The 18,519-nt window shown below is 35.7% G+C and overlaps 1 protein-coding gene across 1 annotated transcript in view; it reads left to right on the top strand.

Annotated features, from left to right (window-relative positions):
- Positions 1 to 2,439: 2,439 nt before the first annotated feature.
- Positions 2,440 to 18,519, top strand: part of LOC139742867 (uncharacterized) — a 66,969-nt gene continuing 50,889 nt past the window's right edge. The window contains exon 1 of the mRNA XM_071653380.1: positions 2,440 to 2,464. Coding sequence (XP_071509481.1) covers positions 2,440 to 2,464 — 25 coding nt within the window. The remainder of the gene's footprint in view (positions 2,465 to 18,519) is intronic.

Genomic DNA, 18,519 nt, shown 5'->3' on the forward strand with positions numbered 1-18,519 from the left:
AGTAAAATTGGAATGAATTTTGAGTGAAAAAAGTTCATTTTCACTCATTTTGGGGTGAGCTCAGGGATCACTCGAAGATTTAGGAGTGGTCCCTGAGGTCACTCTAAAAAGAGTGAAAATGAACATTTTCACTCTAAATTCACTCTTTTTTTTATTCACCCCGCTAAGAGTGAATACTTTCACTTGATTTTTTTTAGAAAGTAAATCCGAGAAACAACGTGTACAAAAGTATTACGTTCCTGTGGAAAATTTTAAGAGTTGGGAAAACAAGAGCGCAGATAAAAAAATGAAAGAGTTAAAAAGCACAGAGCCTTCGGCAAGAAAATAAAAGAAGACTTAAACCGATCTCAGCAAAGGGTGAATGAAGGTGATAATGTCGACTTGATTGACAAGGATTGACAAGGAAATTGATTCACAAATTTAAAAATTTGCTAGTGATGTATACTTATGTATGCTTTACAATGAAAGGTACTGGATAAAAGTGTTGGCTTGTAGACATCAAATTGAAAGGATGAAATGTATGTAAATTTCCTTGTTTATGCACCGAAAATCATTCATAAAAGTTTCTACCCAATCTAAACTCTTCCGAGATATTAATGAAAATATGATGTTTAACCAAGAAAATAGAAGAAAGCGTCATACTAACGCTCTTATACCAAATTTTATATAATTTCACTTTCATACAACTTGCGACTTTTGCATTATTCTCTCCTACACTGGCTTACCCATTATACCTTGTTGCCTTTTGCAGAAAAATACCAGATTGTGAGTTTACAGTTGTCTTTTACAATGATGTAATATACATTGAAGACATTTTATATGTCACCGAACTTTTATTCTATGTAATGGAAATAGAAGAATTGCAATTTGTTCTTCTGACATTTCTATGTGTTTTCCATTGCCTCTTCCACCCCCCCCCCAAAAAAAAGAACAAAACAAGGGGGCATCCAAATTATGAAAGGTGCGCCTTTTTGTGTTTATCATTGTTGTCTTTATAGACTAGTGTGTCATAGGTCAGTTATACTCTCAATCTAAAACCGTGAGAAAGCTGTCTATTTACGTGACCACTCTTAAATTGTTCATAATTCTGTATTTTTGTGACTATTACCAAAACCATGCATTATTGTTGCTTAAAACTTACCATGGCACATTATTGAATAATGTGCCAAGAAATCTGTACGTTTTAAGCAACACTAATGCATGGTTTGTTCATTAATGAAACTCGTGATAATCATGCATTATTAATCATAAAGCAGTGCTGGTGTTTGCATTTTAAACTTCATGGGCTCGCTGTGATTTATTTCACATTGTTCACTCTTATGCCTGATACCTTATTGATGTAAACTTTGATATGCTAAACAGTTAAGTGCTGACCAGCTTGTGCACTCACACTGTGCAATGTTGTTTGGCGATGCATCATTCTTTTTTAATGCACTTTCCAATGCATCTCCACTTTCGAGTGATAAATATTTCAATCTGGAAACATTTGAAACATACGTTACAATTGTTTAAAGTACACACTGATACATTTAAGGGGTTCTTGACAATGTCTTTAGTGACTCTTATATAAATGCATTCCTTTGGTTTTAAACAGGGCACTTCAACAGGTAATTTTGCAGTGAAACTCATAATATTCAGACAAAATAAACTCTTGAAATTTAAATATCTTATTCCAATTTTTCATATTAGGCCAAATGTATGGTAGATTATACTATAAGGACGATAACCTCAGACGGCAATTAAATAAATCTGCTTCCAGAAGTACTGAAGGTCTTGCAACGCTGGTACTCTTGATATTTATTAGAACTCTTAAAATTTATCTTCTTTTTTAGTGTTTAATATATTTATGTAACATACGTGACTCATATGCGTAACAAACGTTACCAAGGTTTAAACAGTCACATTTTTATTTGTCATATGGTTATTGAGATTATTTGAGAATATGTGTAGGACAAATCCATCTAAAATCATTTGGCAGTTTTCTGCAAGTTCTATGTGTACGAATAAAAAGAATATAGGAAACAATCTAACTTTACATAGTTAACAACCTCCATCATATCTATCAATATCTTAATTCACGGTTACAGTAACTCATCAAATGAATGAAAAATATAGCAGGCACATTGAAATAAGAATGGTCATATCTTCGAAACTATCCACCAATAGAAGGATAGTTGCATTGTCCATCCCTAAACAGAATGAATATGGTCAAAGAAAAATAAGCGCAGTAACGTAAGTTACAGTGGTGAAATTTTCATGTTCAGCTTCAAATTTCAGAACATAAAAAGTTTGCAACATTTGTTGCTCATTTTTGTTTAAGTTGAAATTCAGTGTATCCTCTAGCAATTTTTCGTTGTCGGAATGTTTTTGAGAAAACATTATTTTTTCAAAATTTCAAAACCTGAATTGTACATTTTTAATGGTTTTGGCCCAGTAGCCATGACCGGTAATGAGGAGGTCGCAGGTTCGAATCCTGCCAGAGTATGTAGGCTATGCCCGTGATTTCATTTGTCATGGCCACTACTAAAACACGCATCAATTCAGTACTTATTTACGTCGATGTAGGGCAATTTGTCAATCAGTTGCAATGAAAACAACTTGACGCAAGAATTTCATCAAATTGAATGATTATGCCATTGTTTCGTATGAATTGTTATATAGAATCCAAAATCTATATGTTTACTCATTTGATAAGTGTTTATCAAACGTCCACTTCCTTATCATTTCCCACTAATTGTTTCATAACATTCAAATTTTATATATTGACTTATTTTGATAAGTGTTTATCAGACGCGCACTGCCCTATTGTTTCCCATGGATTGTTTCATAACATCTTATTTGATAAGTGCTCATCTGGCGTGCACTGCCCTATTTTTTACCTTGAATTGTTGCATATAACATCCGAAATGTATATGTTGACTAATATGATAGTTATCAGACGTGAGCTGCCTTATAGTTTCCCATAAATTGTTTTATAACATCCAAAATTGATATGTTGACTTATTTGCTAAGTATTTATCGGGCATGCACTACAATGTTGTTTCCCCTCGAATTGTTTCAAAACATCCAAAATGTATATGTTGACTTATGTGATAGTTATCAGACGTGCACTGGTTGTGACTTTGCAGTCAAAGTGTATAAGAAGTTAAGAAATGCAAGATGCTTGAATATTGAGGAGTGATACCCCAATCAATATCACTCATGATTCGTCTAAACCCAGAGAGCTGTCTTTCAAGTGGAATGGGGGAAGGTGCATATACAATAATTTCTCAGTTCGGCTACACGGATGTATTAACCTTACTGTTTTTTCAGGAATTACGGAAGGAAAGTATTTATGAATATGCAAGCCAGGAACAGTTAGATCATCGTTACTCTCAAATTTGTAGGTCTCTTTACAGGCTACACAAGATATTGGCGTGTGTAAGTGGAAACAGTCAATGACAGCATAATGTGAATTCTGCGCCACGATAATGCTTTGATGCTGCCCATAAGGTGTAGTAATTTTCAAAACCAGGCTATAAGAAGGAAAACCCACCTAAACAGAAGCTTTGGAGATAATGTCGTAGATTTTGATGTTTGAGAAAGTGAATTGCTATTGGCAAATAAGATATTCCTTATTTACTATATAAAAGGAGACAGATGCATGGTGAGGATGTGAATGCTCTTTTACGGTCTTTGGCACGGTCCAAATAAGATCGGCAAACCTAAAGTATAAGTACATGTATTGGGATCTTTTAAACAGTAAGAGTTGTCAGACTATAAGTGCAACCAATGTTTCTTTAACTGAGCTTTTACAAATTATGAATACTCATGGAAGTGGAATAAATCATTATCTTCCGGCGGACGGGCTCTGTGTGGATGCTGACAATGTGACAATACAACATGATTGTTTAAACGCACCATTACATTAGAAGGGGTTGAAATAATGAATAGTATATAGAAAATGCTCACGTATGTAGTAATGATTTGATACAAGATGATTTTTATTTTAATTTTCCTTTGGAAAATGTGCACCATACAATACCATAATTACACACATTTTGTATCAAAGATGCTCGAGACATTATGAAGTATCCAAATTATAGCAGAATTTTATGGCTGTAAACAGGATTGATTAGATGAATGACAAGGAGTTTGCATTTACATTTACATTTACATTGTCAAACCAAATGTAAACCTCATAATATCCTGGAGGAAAAGGTAAGTATTGTGTCTTGTTCAGTACATGCACAGGTGACTGCATGTTTCGTGGTTTGGATAGAGGAAATGGATCTACGGAATACATAAAGCTGAAGGGAAGCAGCCAACGAGGAATTAAAAGTTTCCTTAAAATCTGACCGACCCGGATAATCAATAAAAAAAAATGCATTGATGGTAATCATTTTCATATTTTTACACAACGAGGGATGAACAAATACACAGATGCAAGAACAAAACAAAAGAAATACAGCAATGATATACAAAACACTACATTACATTACGAAGACAGTACAGTACAATCTTAGTACTCGCTGCTTCAACGTCAACAAACAACTCAATTACTTGTCAAGAATGACTGCTATAACTTCTTGTGATTGAGATTGTCCTGCTGCTACTGGTAACATATCACCTTGTTCTACATATATGAATATTTATCAGAGTATAGTAAAAAGTTTTGCCAGGATGTCATGATCTATAGCACATCCGATATGCAAATATTCAGTGGACCTTTCTTGCTCTCGCAAGAAGTCTTTTATGATTGAAAATGAAATATTAAATGTGAATCAGTTTGGCTTTAGGAAAGGATTTTCTACCGATTATGCTATAATTAAATCTGTTGATAATATTATTGATGCGCTTATTAAAAAGGAGCACATAATTGGAGTTTTTATGGATCTTAGTAAAGCATTCGACACTATTGATCATGACATTTTATTTGAAAAATTACATAATTATGGCGTGAGAGGGATTACCTTGTCATGGTTTAGAAGTTATCTAAGTCATCGAAAACAATATGTTGCATTTAAATCCAGTCATTCGTTCCATTTGAACGTGTCATGTGGTGTCCCTCAGGGATCTATCCTCGGGCCCCTACTTTTTTTGATTTATATTAATGATATCATTAATTCCTCTCCTCGTTTAAACTTCATTTTATTTGCAGACGACACCAATGTTTTTTATTCCCACAAGGATATTGTAACATTGGTGGATACATTTAACATGGAATTAAGTAATATTTCGAAATGGTTTAGAAGTAATAAGCTTTCATTGAATATTGATAAAACATGTTTTATACATTTTCATACGCTTCAATCTCAACCCACCCTTCCTCAAAGTATTTCTATTGATGATATAAACATTGCTGAGAAACATTCAACCAAGTTCCTAGGAGTGACCCTAGATAACAATCTAACTTGGAATATTCATGTCCAGAATATTATAACAGCAATATCTAAGGCAACTGGTGTGTTAAGGAGAATAAAATACTTAATTAATGATCAAACTTTAATGATGTTATACAACACCTTATTTCTACCATATGTAATGTACTGTAATATTGTATGGGGCAACTGTAGCAAAACCAAATTGAACACAATTTTTCTTCTTCAGAAAAAGGCTCTTCGTATATGCACACATTCAAATTTTTTGGCTCACACTGATCCCATATTTTATCGCCTAAAAACCCTAAAGGCCCATGATATACATTCATATTTAACTGCTATATTTATGTACAAACACATTCGAAATTTATTACCATTTTTCCATAATGCCCTAGTTACTAATGATCATATTCACTCATACCCTACCCGTCGTTCCCATGATTTTCATTTAAGTAATCCAAAGCTTTTACTTGCTCAAAAGTCGATTAGACATCACGGTCCGGATACATGGAACACTCTTCCCGAAGAGTTGAAACAGTGTGCCTCCTTGTTTTCATTCAAAGCAAACTTAAAGAAGCATATTTTATCACAGTATACTTCAAATACGAATTAAGCCCGAATAATTTATAAGACTTATGTTGGTCTCCCGATAGTAGCAACATCGTAAGTCATTCCCTCTTCCAGCAAACCAATTTTATCATTCCAAATCCCAGCCTATCTGCCCCTGTGCACTCTCAAGCACTCGCACGCACATTCACCACCTTCACACATCAGAGTTTATTTTCCCCTGCTATCCTCGCAGCAGAATTTGTATTGTTTACCAATTTACCTACCTACCTTTTCCTCGGGCCGGCCATCTTTTCAAGCAATGCTTACAATGGCGGCCCTCTGCATTATCATTTCCTAAATATAATATTGTTATTGTAATCCCAGCTGCATAGACATGCATACTGTAATATCATTAATTTCCTTTTATATCATTGTTTATGCAAGTCAAACGACTCTGTTTCAAATATACTTTGTATATTTCCCATGTTCACGATTATTCAGTTTATGTACAATGTATATTGATTTGCAGAAAATAAAGTATCTATCAAACATCAAACATCTCTTTTATTTCCTTCCATTTTATTTCATTTCAATCCAGTCCATTCCAACCCATTCCATTCTATTTCATTTCATTTCATTTCACTTTTATTTCATCTCTATCCCAAATGTAATTACAGTGTAACATTTTACAAATATACCTAAAGTAATGCAAATAATTTCATATGATCAAGCAAAAGATATTTTGAAAGGAAATGCAATCATATTACTGTGTAGCATCACTGCATGTACCAAAATCAAAGTTGTTACAAAACGGAGGGGACTGCTGAAAAGATTAAAAAAAAAAAGAACAACAAATAGACAGCTTCGAGGAAGTTTCGGTAAGATATGAAGGCACAATATCTCCTGAAAATGTTTCCGATTGCTGCAACTAGCGCTGTATAATAAAATTACTGGAGGCTACATGATTAGCCGATTCCTTGCAGGAGTCAAAAGTTAATTACACGATGGCTCTTAGCGTTACGGCAGCTAGTCGAGAATAAAAGCTCATCCCACGTTTGTCTGTACGTGCTTCATTGGGCGTGACCAGTGACATCCACTTCAAATTTTGCGCGCACGAACTTCAAAGGACAACTGCCTGAATTCGATGTTATACAATTGAAAATATTTCAGTCACCATTTTTTATTGTCATTTACGTTGATGCGGTTTTGAATGAATGGAGGAAGGGAGGGAATAAACCAAAAAGAGCGACAGTATACACAAAACATCCGCGTCGAAATTACCCAGCCCGTGGCAATTTGCCCAAGCACATACATACATACATTATGCATACAAACATGCTTCCATATAAGTATCATAGGTCTTTGATTCAACAACAATTCTCATTATCTTATTTTGATAATTATATATTATGTAAAACCTGATTTTTTTTTGCTAATATGTTCCTTTAAGTTTATCACCATTTTTTTTTCGTCATGCTGTGATCTAATTTACCTTTAACACATTTGGAAATGCATGATCTGCCAATGGCCCTGTGATTATTGTTGGGGCTTACGCCAGCGTTCACAAGTGCCATATCTTTCCCAGCTAAAGATGCCTGCATTAGGCAAGATGCAGCCTCAGAATATCCTCAAAATGAGTCCTTAGACTCTTATCGACTCACACCGCGGTGTTCCCACAAGAACACAACAATAACATGTCTATCGTGAGTGGAGATCAACTTACAAAGTAACACGAACTGACTCAAGATATTTCTTTCAAAGGAATGTGGCCAATGTATAAGGCTATAGTAGATATGAAGATCCACTTTTCTAAGTGATTCGTGGAATCAACAACAATTCTTTATTGATGCATAATAATGCTTTCTTTGAAGATGAAGTCGGGGGATTAACGGCTATTGATGAAGCATATGATTTTGTTTGCTTTGCATGTCTTCGTTTGTTGTTTACATGGATATTTTACAAACAACATTCTGTCAAAATCACTCCGGCACCAATAGTAGTTGTCACATCTGAGTATTTGCTCTTTTAAATCAGTTTCGTGTTAACTCATTTTCCCAGTAATTCTATGGATTTGAGTGTGGATGTGTCATCCGATAACACCAGATGAAATCGTGAAAATACAGTCCTTCACACACATATAGAAGCACCCGGTCGTGTACAAATGTCACATACATTATAAATTGGCGATGATTCTGATAGAGAAGATAATTATACTCTTATGACTTTTCAATCATATTATGAAAATAATTCCCAGCTGCGGTGAAACCAACGACGAATCAATTCCTCGAACTTTTTTTAGATGGTCAACTCTAGCATTGTCTGGACAGGCAGCAATAAAATGATTAAGTCAGATCTGGCCAAATAAGATAAGAAGTAGACAGCTTTGTAAAATACATAGAGTAAGAACATTGGCAATGCCCATTACATTACAAGCTAAAACTCAGTTAAATGCTAAATTTGATTCTCTCTCTCTCTCTGTTCCTTATTTTCCTTTTTTTTTTTGAGGGGGTCATTTTGTTTTGTTATAAAACGTCCTATATAGATGATAATAACCAATAGAGGTCAGGTATGTATATATTCACCCCATTTACCTTGTGAGATGAATTGTCATATATTTTTTTCTTTTTCTGTTTAATTTCCAATCCGTAGTGGAACGTGTTTGAATGGTATATGAAGGCCATAAACATGGCGAATTTAGCTCGAAGGCTTACTTGTTCGCTGCCAACGAAAGGTCCCTTTTAACGACTGTCAAACAATCCAGGTACTATTGAACGCCCAGTAAAGCTTTATATGAAGTGGGGGAGTAAGGAATGAGATGAAGAATAGATATGAGGCGTACAATAAACACGGTTTCTTTTTATGAGTACGAAATTCTGTATTCTAAAGTAGATTCAAATCGAATGGCTGGTTGAGAGCGTACACGTGACCAGCTATTTATTTTGCCTAACACGTAATTTTGCTTATGACAGGTCATTAGTTAAGAATAATGACTGGTCATTAGCACTTTCACGTCATGATGCATGGTGGCCGAGCGAAATGTCATTATCTTTCAATATTTACGAACGATAAGGTGGGTTTATCAAACGACAAGGATTTAGTTAATCATTCACTTGTCTCATATTACTTGACTCATCATCATTTAATAAAGCAAATATTGTTCATTAATTTGTTTGGACTTAAGTTAATGAAAGAAAAATTACACACACCCGGTACCATCGAAGAAGTCTAAATGTGTGCACGTCACGAGTTCGACACCCATGAATCCTACAGCCCACGAGTCCGACACTACGCAAACAAGACCATTCACGATTTTGACACTAAGCGAACAAACTTTCTCCCTCTGCAGAGCTGCTTACTATTCTTTCTACCTTCATAAACGCCAATAATATGAGTATTTAAATTCATCCTATCAAACGATGGCAAAATGTCTTTGTGGTTATTCTTGATCTGAAATATCATAACATTATCATATCAATTATCAAAGAAATAACAAATCTAATCTGGAATGGATTTCGGGAAGAAGTTTAGATAAATGTGCGCAATCCATATGTGTAATTTATGTTGCATAAATACGATGAAAATTCCCCATACATCTTGAACTTTATTTCAATACAGGAGTAAATGTGAATATATTCCTCCCAAAATCATGTCAACATAAGTTTAATAGATCTGCCAAAACATATTTTCAGTGGTTGTACTTTGGTGTAAATGAAGCCGTGTAACAACTTATACACCCTGGAGAGTTCTTTGTTTATTCATAAAGTAATACGTCTTATACATGATATATTACTCTAATTTCTTCATCGTTGTAACCGAAAACACTCATACCATCGTTTACCAACGGATTGTAGGAGTTTGCAGGCCATTAACCAACAATGCGTATTTTTAAATAATATCACAGGAATTAATTTTTTTTTTGTCATACAATGTTTAATTCCATATTAATTTGGCATATCCACATTTTGAAATCTATAGAAGACGACTGACCACCAAGAATCTTCAATCTCATTTTTTTCAATTCAAATGAATTATTTTGAATTTTCTGCATTTAATATATATTACAAATGAAATACAGTCACTTCTTTTTGTTTTCAAGACAATAAAACATATTATAGTGTGTACATCCGAACATAACTAAGATATACGTGTACAGATTAAAGAAAAGAATAAGAGAACAAAAAATTAGATTATGAGAATGATATTATGAGATTTTGGGTTAAGCACTTGGGCAAACCTATATTGAATGTCTCAGAACTCGTTATAAAAGGATGCAAGAGTTGCATCATCCAGATTCGGATTGTCACATCAAAAAGCATTGGGCGGGCGGTAAAACAAGGTTTAGCCCCCGGCGCTCAGCCATGGGAACCTATCATATAATTCATTAACGAAGGGCTGCACACCTATAGGCTGTTCCACTTGTAGCCTCTAACTTTATACTTCGTATTTGTTTCACACTTTGTGTAATGATAGCACAAAAAAGAACCCAAATTACAGTAGTTCAGACAACAAGAAACATTAAATACGCATTGACACCAAAGAACCTAAATAATACATAGGTCGATCGTTCTTGGATAGACTGTTTGTTTCGTCTGTCATCAGAAAATGTATTTGATCAACGGCCTACACAATTCTGTGTAATGTTCATATCGGTGGACGTTTCGATGCGAAGTGGAGTATTTACTCTATTAAATCGTACCGATAGCTACTATATTAGGACAAAAATGCCACAAGAGTATTATTTCCAGACTACCATTATTTTGACCTATTGTTAACATGGCTCACTGCCTTCAGCCTTCGAAATTTGTTTTATTCTTACATTTTGTTCTTAACCATCACTCGCGGGGTCGCACCCCGCTGCCAGGATTGTGATATTTGTCAGCTTTCTGTCTGCTATAATTCTGCTATGACCCAGTTTATGATTGAAAAAGCGTGAACAATCTATCACCCTTTTGTTGATAATTTTTAAGTCGCATACACGTAGGAAACGCACGAATCAGTTTAAATATGATATCCTTTCCGGTCGCCTATCAAAACATGGTTGATGAGACTCATGATGACTGTATAATTTAACAAAAACATCCTGTGAAAGTATTGGTTGAAAGCCCATCAAGTATACGTCCTAGTTAATATCTGCATTGATCTATGTATAATGTATATGAATGTGTGTGTGTGTGTTTGTGTGTGTGTGTTTGTGTGTGTGTTTGTGTGTGTGTGTTTGTGTGTGTGTGTGTGTGTGTGTGTGTGTGTGTGTGTGTGTGTGCGTTCGTGATTCAACTATGGATTTTTGGTATCGCTTCGTGATTATGACACATCTCTTATTACATTCACGCATTTGCATCCTGCCACGCCCTAAACCTAGCGGGATCGGGAAAAGATGTAAACGTCATTTTGTTTTCGCCTCCTTTTTAGTAAGTCAGTGTGTGTCTGGACCAGGCAATTTAAACCCCATGACAGACGAATAAGGATGATTAAGATCTATTAAGATCTATAGGATCTATTAAGATTTAGCCAAGAGTTCTCTTTATTAGAAAAAAAAGACGCCGTTAACGAGGTGCGCAAACTTACTGCGCGTTTGCTAATTATGAGTGGGTTATTAGGAGCATTAAAACAAAGGTTTCCGCCAAGTCACCCAGAAAGGCAGGCTATTAAAACGCTCACTATGTGAATACGCCTATAAGCTGATTCTATGTACATGAAATCATCACCAGATTCCGAGGCGTGGCGCACTTAAGTGCGCCGGCCTACGCAGGAAAGGTTAGCGTTGCTCTTTAACCAAAGCCTCCATAGGTGAAGGCGAAATTCAAAGGCAGATCATATCTCTTTGTTCTGCCCCCCAAAATCCTTAATGGCATACAACGCCCAACCCTGTGGGCTTAACAATACCTTCATGGTGTAGTGCACTCTCTGTCAATCCATTGAGGTATACTTCTGTCGAATACAATCGTGTTATCGGCGGTATTGAAGCAGGCATTAGAATAATATGCACGTCAAGGGGAGAGGAAAAGATATACTGCGCAATGAGAGAGAACCCCCCCCCCCCAAAAAAAAAAGAGATTGAGAGAGGGTCATGGATAGATAGACAGATAAAAATTGATACAAAGACGGAAGAAAGACGGAAAGATAGATAGAAAGAAAGAAAAAGGAAGAGGGAGGGAGGGAGAGGAAGAGAAAGGTGAAACTAGACATGCAGTAATTATTAACAAGATACAGTTGTCTTTGAAAAATCATTCGAAATCCCATGCTAGGTAATTATCTTCTTAACGAGAATTTTCCTATGTCATGTTTGTTATCCTCGCAATTTTGTCCATTACCTGCATAAGATTCAAGATTCTTTATCATCTGTTAACATAAAAAAAGGTGTTTTCCAATGGCAGCGAAAATTGCATTTCCTCATCTTCCAGACATGGAATTAATTTCACGCCTTTTTCCTTTCCATCAAATTGGATTGTGTGAATTTAATCAGTAAGTTGGATTATTCACAATAATATCGTACTCGAGATTAAAAAAGTGATAAACACAGCTTTCTAGAAGTGATAATGTGTACGTTTTGAGTGAAATATGTCTAAAACTGACTCTCAAATCCAACAATAGAGTTCAGCTTGCTTTGTGTTGCTAACAAAATATTATCACACGAATATGGTGAAAAACTCGAAATAAAACAAAACAAACAAAAAACGGGCAAACCTCAACTAACCAGGTCTTGCAGAATAAAGGTCAGCATAGATCATGAAGTGCTAGAATAGAGAAAGAACTGAAATAGTAGAAGGAAATGTCACAATACCCGGAGACCTAGCAATTTTGTTTCTTTAATCTTTGATCTCCTGGAGATGATAGGTGATTTAGAACAAATATTTGAATAATGAATACATTTCTAGTGTAAATAATTGAATGAATAGAATTCTGCTGGTGAAAAGAAAAAAATCGGTAAGAATGTCGTTGGAAGATCTGTTCGTTACAGTATTGTCATTTCTACGCACTTTTTTTTCCACACAGGAAAAAAAAAAGTTGATAAAGGATGTGTGCCTAACTCGGTATCAACGCGGGCGTGTTGTTACGATCTCGAGTAATTGACGATGGTCTGTATAGGTGAATGGACTCCAGTACTCGCGCAACCACACCTCTGTCTCGCTCACTGCGCAAGATGAGTCGCATTAGGGGTGCTAGCTCTGATAACACACACACTAATTAGGGGGGCGATTTTGGACTGCCCGTTTAGTAAGAACAGAAGTGCAAGTCCAGTTTGATGTACACCGAAAGATTTGCTGTGAACGGACGAGAAGACTAGCAATTGTTCTTGCTTTGATTAGGGAACTTTACTATCCACCAGCACCGCGCAAAGCGGAATTGTGAAACGTCTGCAGGGCTTATTTTAAACCCGGACTATCGGCAGGGGCGTGGGATACACTGTGCTCCGAGATCTGCTGCAATTAACTCTCCGGCCCAGAAATGAAATTAATTTTACTCACTCTTCTCTGTCTGGCGACTCTGGCGTTGGCCCAAGGTAAGGCTTTAAATGAAATGTTTGTTCAGCTGAGTGAGAGAAAGAAAGGGAGGGGAACCCAGAGAACATAATATCAACGAAAGAAGCATAATTATATGTGTTTTTCTTTACTTAACTGAAACGTTTCTGTCTGCTGAGACTATCAATGTTCAGAGCGTCACTCTCCTCGACCTGCATTCTGTGCGTTCTGATTACGGAGTCTATACCTGTTGTTACGCTTATTTAACTCTGTCTTTTCTAATAGCACCCGTTTCATATAAAATGTTAATGATATTTAATTTTGAAAAAATATAGTGTAGCATTTTGCGGTAGTTAAGCGGTCATAGTTTCACTTGTTGCATAAATTATGGATAATTACAGCCATCTATAGCCCATTACTTTAGACGGATCGTTAACTTACAGTTTATGTTTTGGGAGAATGATAACCATTACATAATTACCACTATCGATAAAGACATGAAGCGTACATGGCTCACCAAAGATCGATAAATCTTAATCTTGGAGAGAAACGTAAATATGGAGAGTTCACATATAAACCTATCATAATTATTTTGCGCAACAGCGCAATTCTTCTGGATTTCCTTTATCGTTTCCCTTTCTTGCCTGTCCCTCTTTTATTATTTCATTTTGTGTCAAGTGCATGTTTAATGTTTCTATTGTGTACATATGCTCACACGCTGATGTATATAGTATATACACATATATATATATGTGTGTATATGTGTGTGTGTGTGTGTGTGTGTGTGTGTGTGTGTGTGTTTGATGTGTATTTGATACCGGTATACATCCATTCATTCATTCATTTGTTGAATGCAAACATAAACACATAATCTTATATTTCATTTTATTACATAATTAATGCAATATCCCTGTGCACTTTAAACACGTTCACGTGTTACTATTATTTATATTCTTTACTGTGATTCAAAGCATATTGCATGTCAACATACTTTCAAAGGCTGATTTTGAATCTTGTCGTTAATGATGCCAACGACTTGTCGAGCTGGAGCCTCGAAAGAGTCATTTATAGAACAAATGAATGAATGTTTCTCTTCTGAAAGCAAGGCACAAACCATATTATTATTCGGGCGCGACTGAATCAGTTTTTTGAGGTGATGCCAAATCTTGCGGTTAATGACATGAACTGTGTCCTATTAATGTTCCCTGTGTCATTTCTTGTATATGTTTGAATAATGTCTTATTTCTCTATCTGAGAGTGTCAGGTCCGGATTATGAATATGAAAAGCCAGGAAGAATACTTACAAACACATGCATACACATAAGAGGACACACACTCATTCTCAAGAGCTTTAAAAAACTAGTGCTTCTGTGTATGTATGGGGAGTGGTTAGATAGACCAGTGCCTAATATCCATAGAGCAAAATTGCTTTGTCTTGAGGTTCCCAGTTCGAATTCATTCGAGTGGATTAATAGGATTTAATTGCTCCCCAGTGGGCACCTGTAATATCAATGATAATGATGATTGTAGACATTCATCCACTAAGATTAGTAAGCAAAGCAGGCGCAATCAATGTTCCCGATAATATAGACTGTCTCACAGTTGTTGTTGTTGTTGCTTTTATTTCCGTCTTCAGATAAAAAATACACACATTACAAGTTGCATATACATTGCATATACGTACAGAAGAAAAGGGAGAATGCCCGTTTAGTGTTATTTGCAAAATATGTCTGTTCTTCCACAGGGTCCCGTGTTGCATGCATATTATGCAACGTGTTCATTTTTAAGCAAAAGTGTTTCGTCCAAATGTGTATATTTTTAAAGCAAAATCCAGGTAGACAAAAAATAGATGTAATGCAGTTGATAGGAAGTCTTATTCAGTTGCCATGCAGAATCCTAACATGTCTAATTTCGTGGATATTCTCTGCATGTTGGTATAATCACCGTTTCTGAGTGTTTCTTTGAGAGAATATAATTACTATCTTGCTACCCCGTAGTGTGTGCTGTTATTCATGCCTGTGCTTTTTAAGCCATTGAAAATGATCGTGCAGAGAGCGGCTACTCAAAAAAAGAAAAAAGAATACAACTTTATGAAACATGATAAGATAATTGATACTGTAGAAAAGGGTGCGTACTAGTACCCAGAAACCATTCTTCATTTTCTTTTTTCGGGAATAGAATAATACAGACTTCGTGTAACATGTCTTGATGATAACTTACGGAAATTCGAATAGCTTACTCTTTTTACTCATATTAAGATGATGATAAGAGACACACTAAAAACTGTGATAGTATAAAAAATGGTAAAAAACAAACTAAAGGCATTTGAAAACAGGGTCATTCTCATAAGTTGCACTTGAAAATAAAACTTTGAAATGTGCAAATACTTGAGCTTTGCAACTGATTGACAAATTGATTGACAGATTGACAAATTTACGTCGATGTAGGGCAATTTGTCAATCAGTTGCAATGAAAACATCTCGACGGAAGAAATTCATGAATTTGAATACTTAAGCTTTCTTTCAACTTGAAAATAGACGTTGGCAGTCAGAATGAAAACAATAAAAAGTTTTACGCGAATATGATGGTTTAAATAATACCTTGATGTTTTCAAACTAATCAGAAATTTCAATATGATTTCATTACGGCTTGGTGTGCTCTTCCTCTGGCACCGAGGACGAATTCTACTTGCTTCAATGACGTCACAGCTGTGAAGTAATTCTTAATCATCCATAAAATACGTCAACTCACTGAATTTCATACCCCCACATCAGAAACCTTCTCATATGTAAAGCAAATGCTATTTTGGACTGTAATGACCCTGTAATGAGACAGTATGTTTGGATGAAGGCTCGAAAACTTTAAGGACCGCAAAGACATTGTTTTGTTTTTCAATGAAACGCATACCCAACACACATCAAAAGGATTTCCTTTTTTTTTTGGGGGGGGGGGGGGGTGAGGGTGTATCTAGACATAGAAGATACTAAAGTGACATCTAATGAATGATTAGAATAATAATATGAATATGAATATACAGTCCAAAAGTTTTGTTTTGTAGTTTATGAAACTCTTCAAAAATGTCTGTTGGATCTAGGTGGAAGATGTAAATTTTGTAACATCCCCCTCATCACAAAACGGAAGTTGACTCTTGCAACACTTGAGGACTGATAAAGGAATATCATTAGAGAAAGTATTTAAGAGGTTTTAACGTACATTGAAAATGGGGAAAGTTAAAACAATTTATTCCCATTAGAGAAAGTATTTAATGCAATTTAAAAAAAGAAAATGATGTACAATAATGATCATATTCACCGTTACTCACTGGAGTTATCTAGATTCATGTTAAGAAAGCAAAGTTAAAAAGAAAAACCTACAAACACACTTTCGAAAAAAAGGGGTCAATATCAAATCTTACTCATCAATTATCTTCTTTTTTTTCTTGGTGCATGATTGAAAGAGACAATTGTAAACAGACACCAGTCATGAACACAAAGGAGGCATGAATTTTGTGCGAGCTAGTGACTTTTTATTTGCTAAGAGGAACGAATCGCTAGGCACAGGCTTATATCCAGACGACCTCGCACTCTGTTTATTTTCTCTTTCTTCCCGACCCAATCAGCAAATAACGATTGTTTCTTTGCGCAAATAGATAGGAAATTCCTGGTTAGGGCATTGACTAACTTTCTCTCTCTCCCTCTCTCTCCCCGTGAGAAGCAGTGGCCCAATGAAGTTGCAAAACAAGTTGCGAATGATGAATTATTTGGGGCTTAATCATTATGATCATGTAAAAGCAGCAAATCGCGTCATGCGCGGCAGAGCCACCCTCTATGGTGAGGTCAAATACGGGGCTCGCAATGCGAGTTGACACAGTTTTTCAACTTGACTGAACTGCCCTCAACTCTATTCGCGGCTAGACAATCTATCATAAACAGTTGTATACTACTCATGAGATCGCAACAAGACCACAATATTTCACCGCAGTATATACATCTAGAGGCAAAAGAAAAATAGGCCTAGAATTGGCCCAGCCCATATAATGAAACACACTTTATAAGCACACAAATAGAAACCAGGACTAGTATCAAACCCAACGTTGCATATAGCATCGAATCACACAGATTTCATTCGTATATTCATTGACCCGCACCTTTGCTTGGTCAAGCACAGAACGATCTCCATACCATCTGGTAACCATGGCAAAGGAATGTGAGCTTCTTATTTATGTAATGAAAAATGCCCACGCAAAGATAAACATTGACATTCTATTGTAAGCCTAAAAAGAGGTGACGGGGATGGAGCATCAGTGGGAAAAGGGTGCGTTGTAACTTCACGGCAAGTTGAATGCACTACAATAATCCGCCAATCGCATAATGAACTGCTTGGAAACAAGCCATGAAATATTTTTTGCTCTTATTTTATTTTTATTTTTTTTGTCTACTGTTCATTTGGTAAAGGCGATTACAATTACGACAAATATCCAATAAAGAGAATTATACTATATCTCGGGGTAACATTATCAAAGTGGCGCGTATAGGGGTGTAGCTTGTCATGAAGAACATTGTTCGCATCGAGGCCCTTTACATCAAAATGGTGAATGTTTAGCTTCAACGCAATGCACGGAGTTGAAGAGGAGCATTTTTAGACGTAAGGTATATACTTATTGTTCCAGGTTAGATTACGGCGCAATCTTACGTTGAATGTTGTTTCTCCACGATCATATCTTTCACCACTCTTTTCTCTCTCTCCCTGTCTAGCCTGTTTCAGGAAGTGAGCATCATTTGTTGTATGATTTTTTTTTTTGTTCTTTTCTCGAGAGGAGGGGGGGGGTGTTCACAGGGTTAGGATGAGAAGTGTGAAGTTTCACAAATTTCTCTTTGTCATGGAAATAAACATGTAGAAATATATATTCATGTACAAAAAAGTTAAAGTATATAATGTAGTACTAAAACAAGTTGTATATATCGTATATATATTATACATATGTATATATATATAATATATATACATATCATATATATACATTGACATAAAACATATACATACGCATATACATGGATATTCTATAGGAGTGCTTCTGAAGTGTGTATGACTTGCCTCATGGCTAGGCTAGGCTCCAGTGAAGTTAAAGGGACTGTACAGTACTGGTTGGG

This window comes from Diadema antillarum, unplaced genomic scaffold, assembly GCF_040938485.1.
Source record: "Diadema antillarum isolate AM-2024a unplaced genomic scaffold, OU_Dant_1.0 seq00001028_RagTag, whole genome shotgun sequence".
Lineage (NCBI taxonomy): Eukaryota > Metazoa > Echinodermata > Echinoidea > Diadematoida > Diadematidae > Diadema > Diadema antillarum.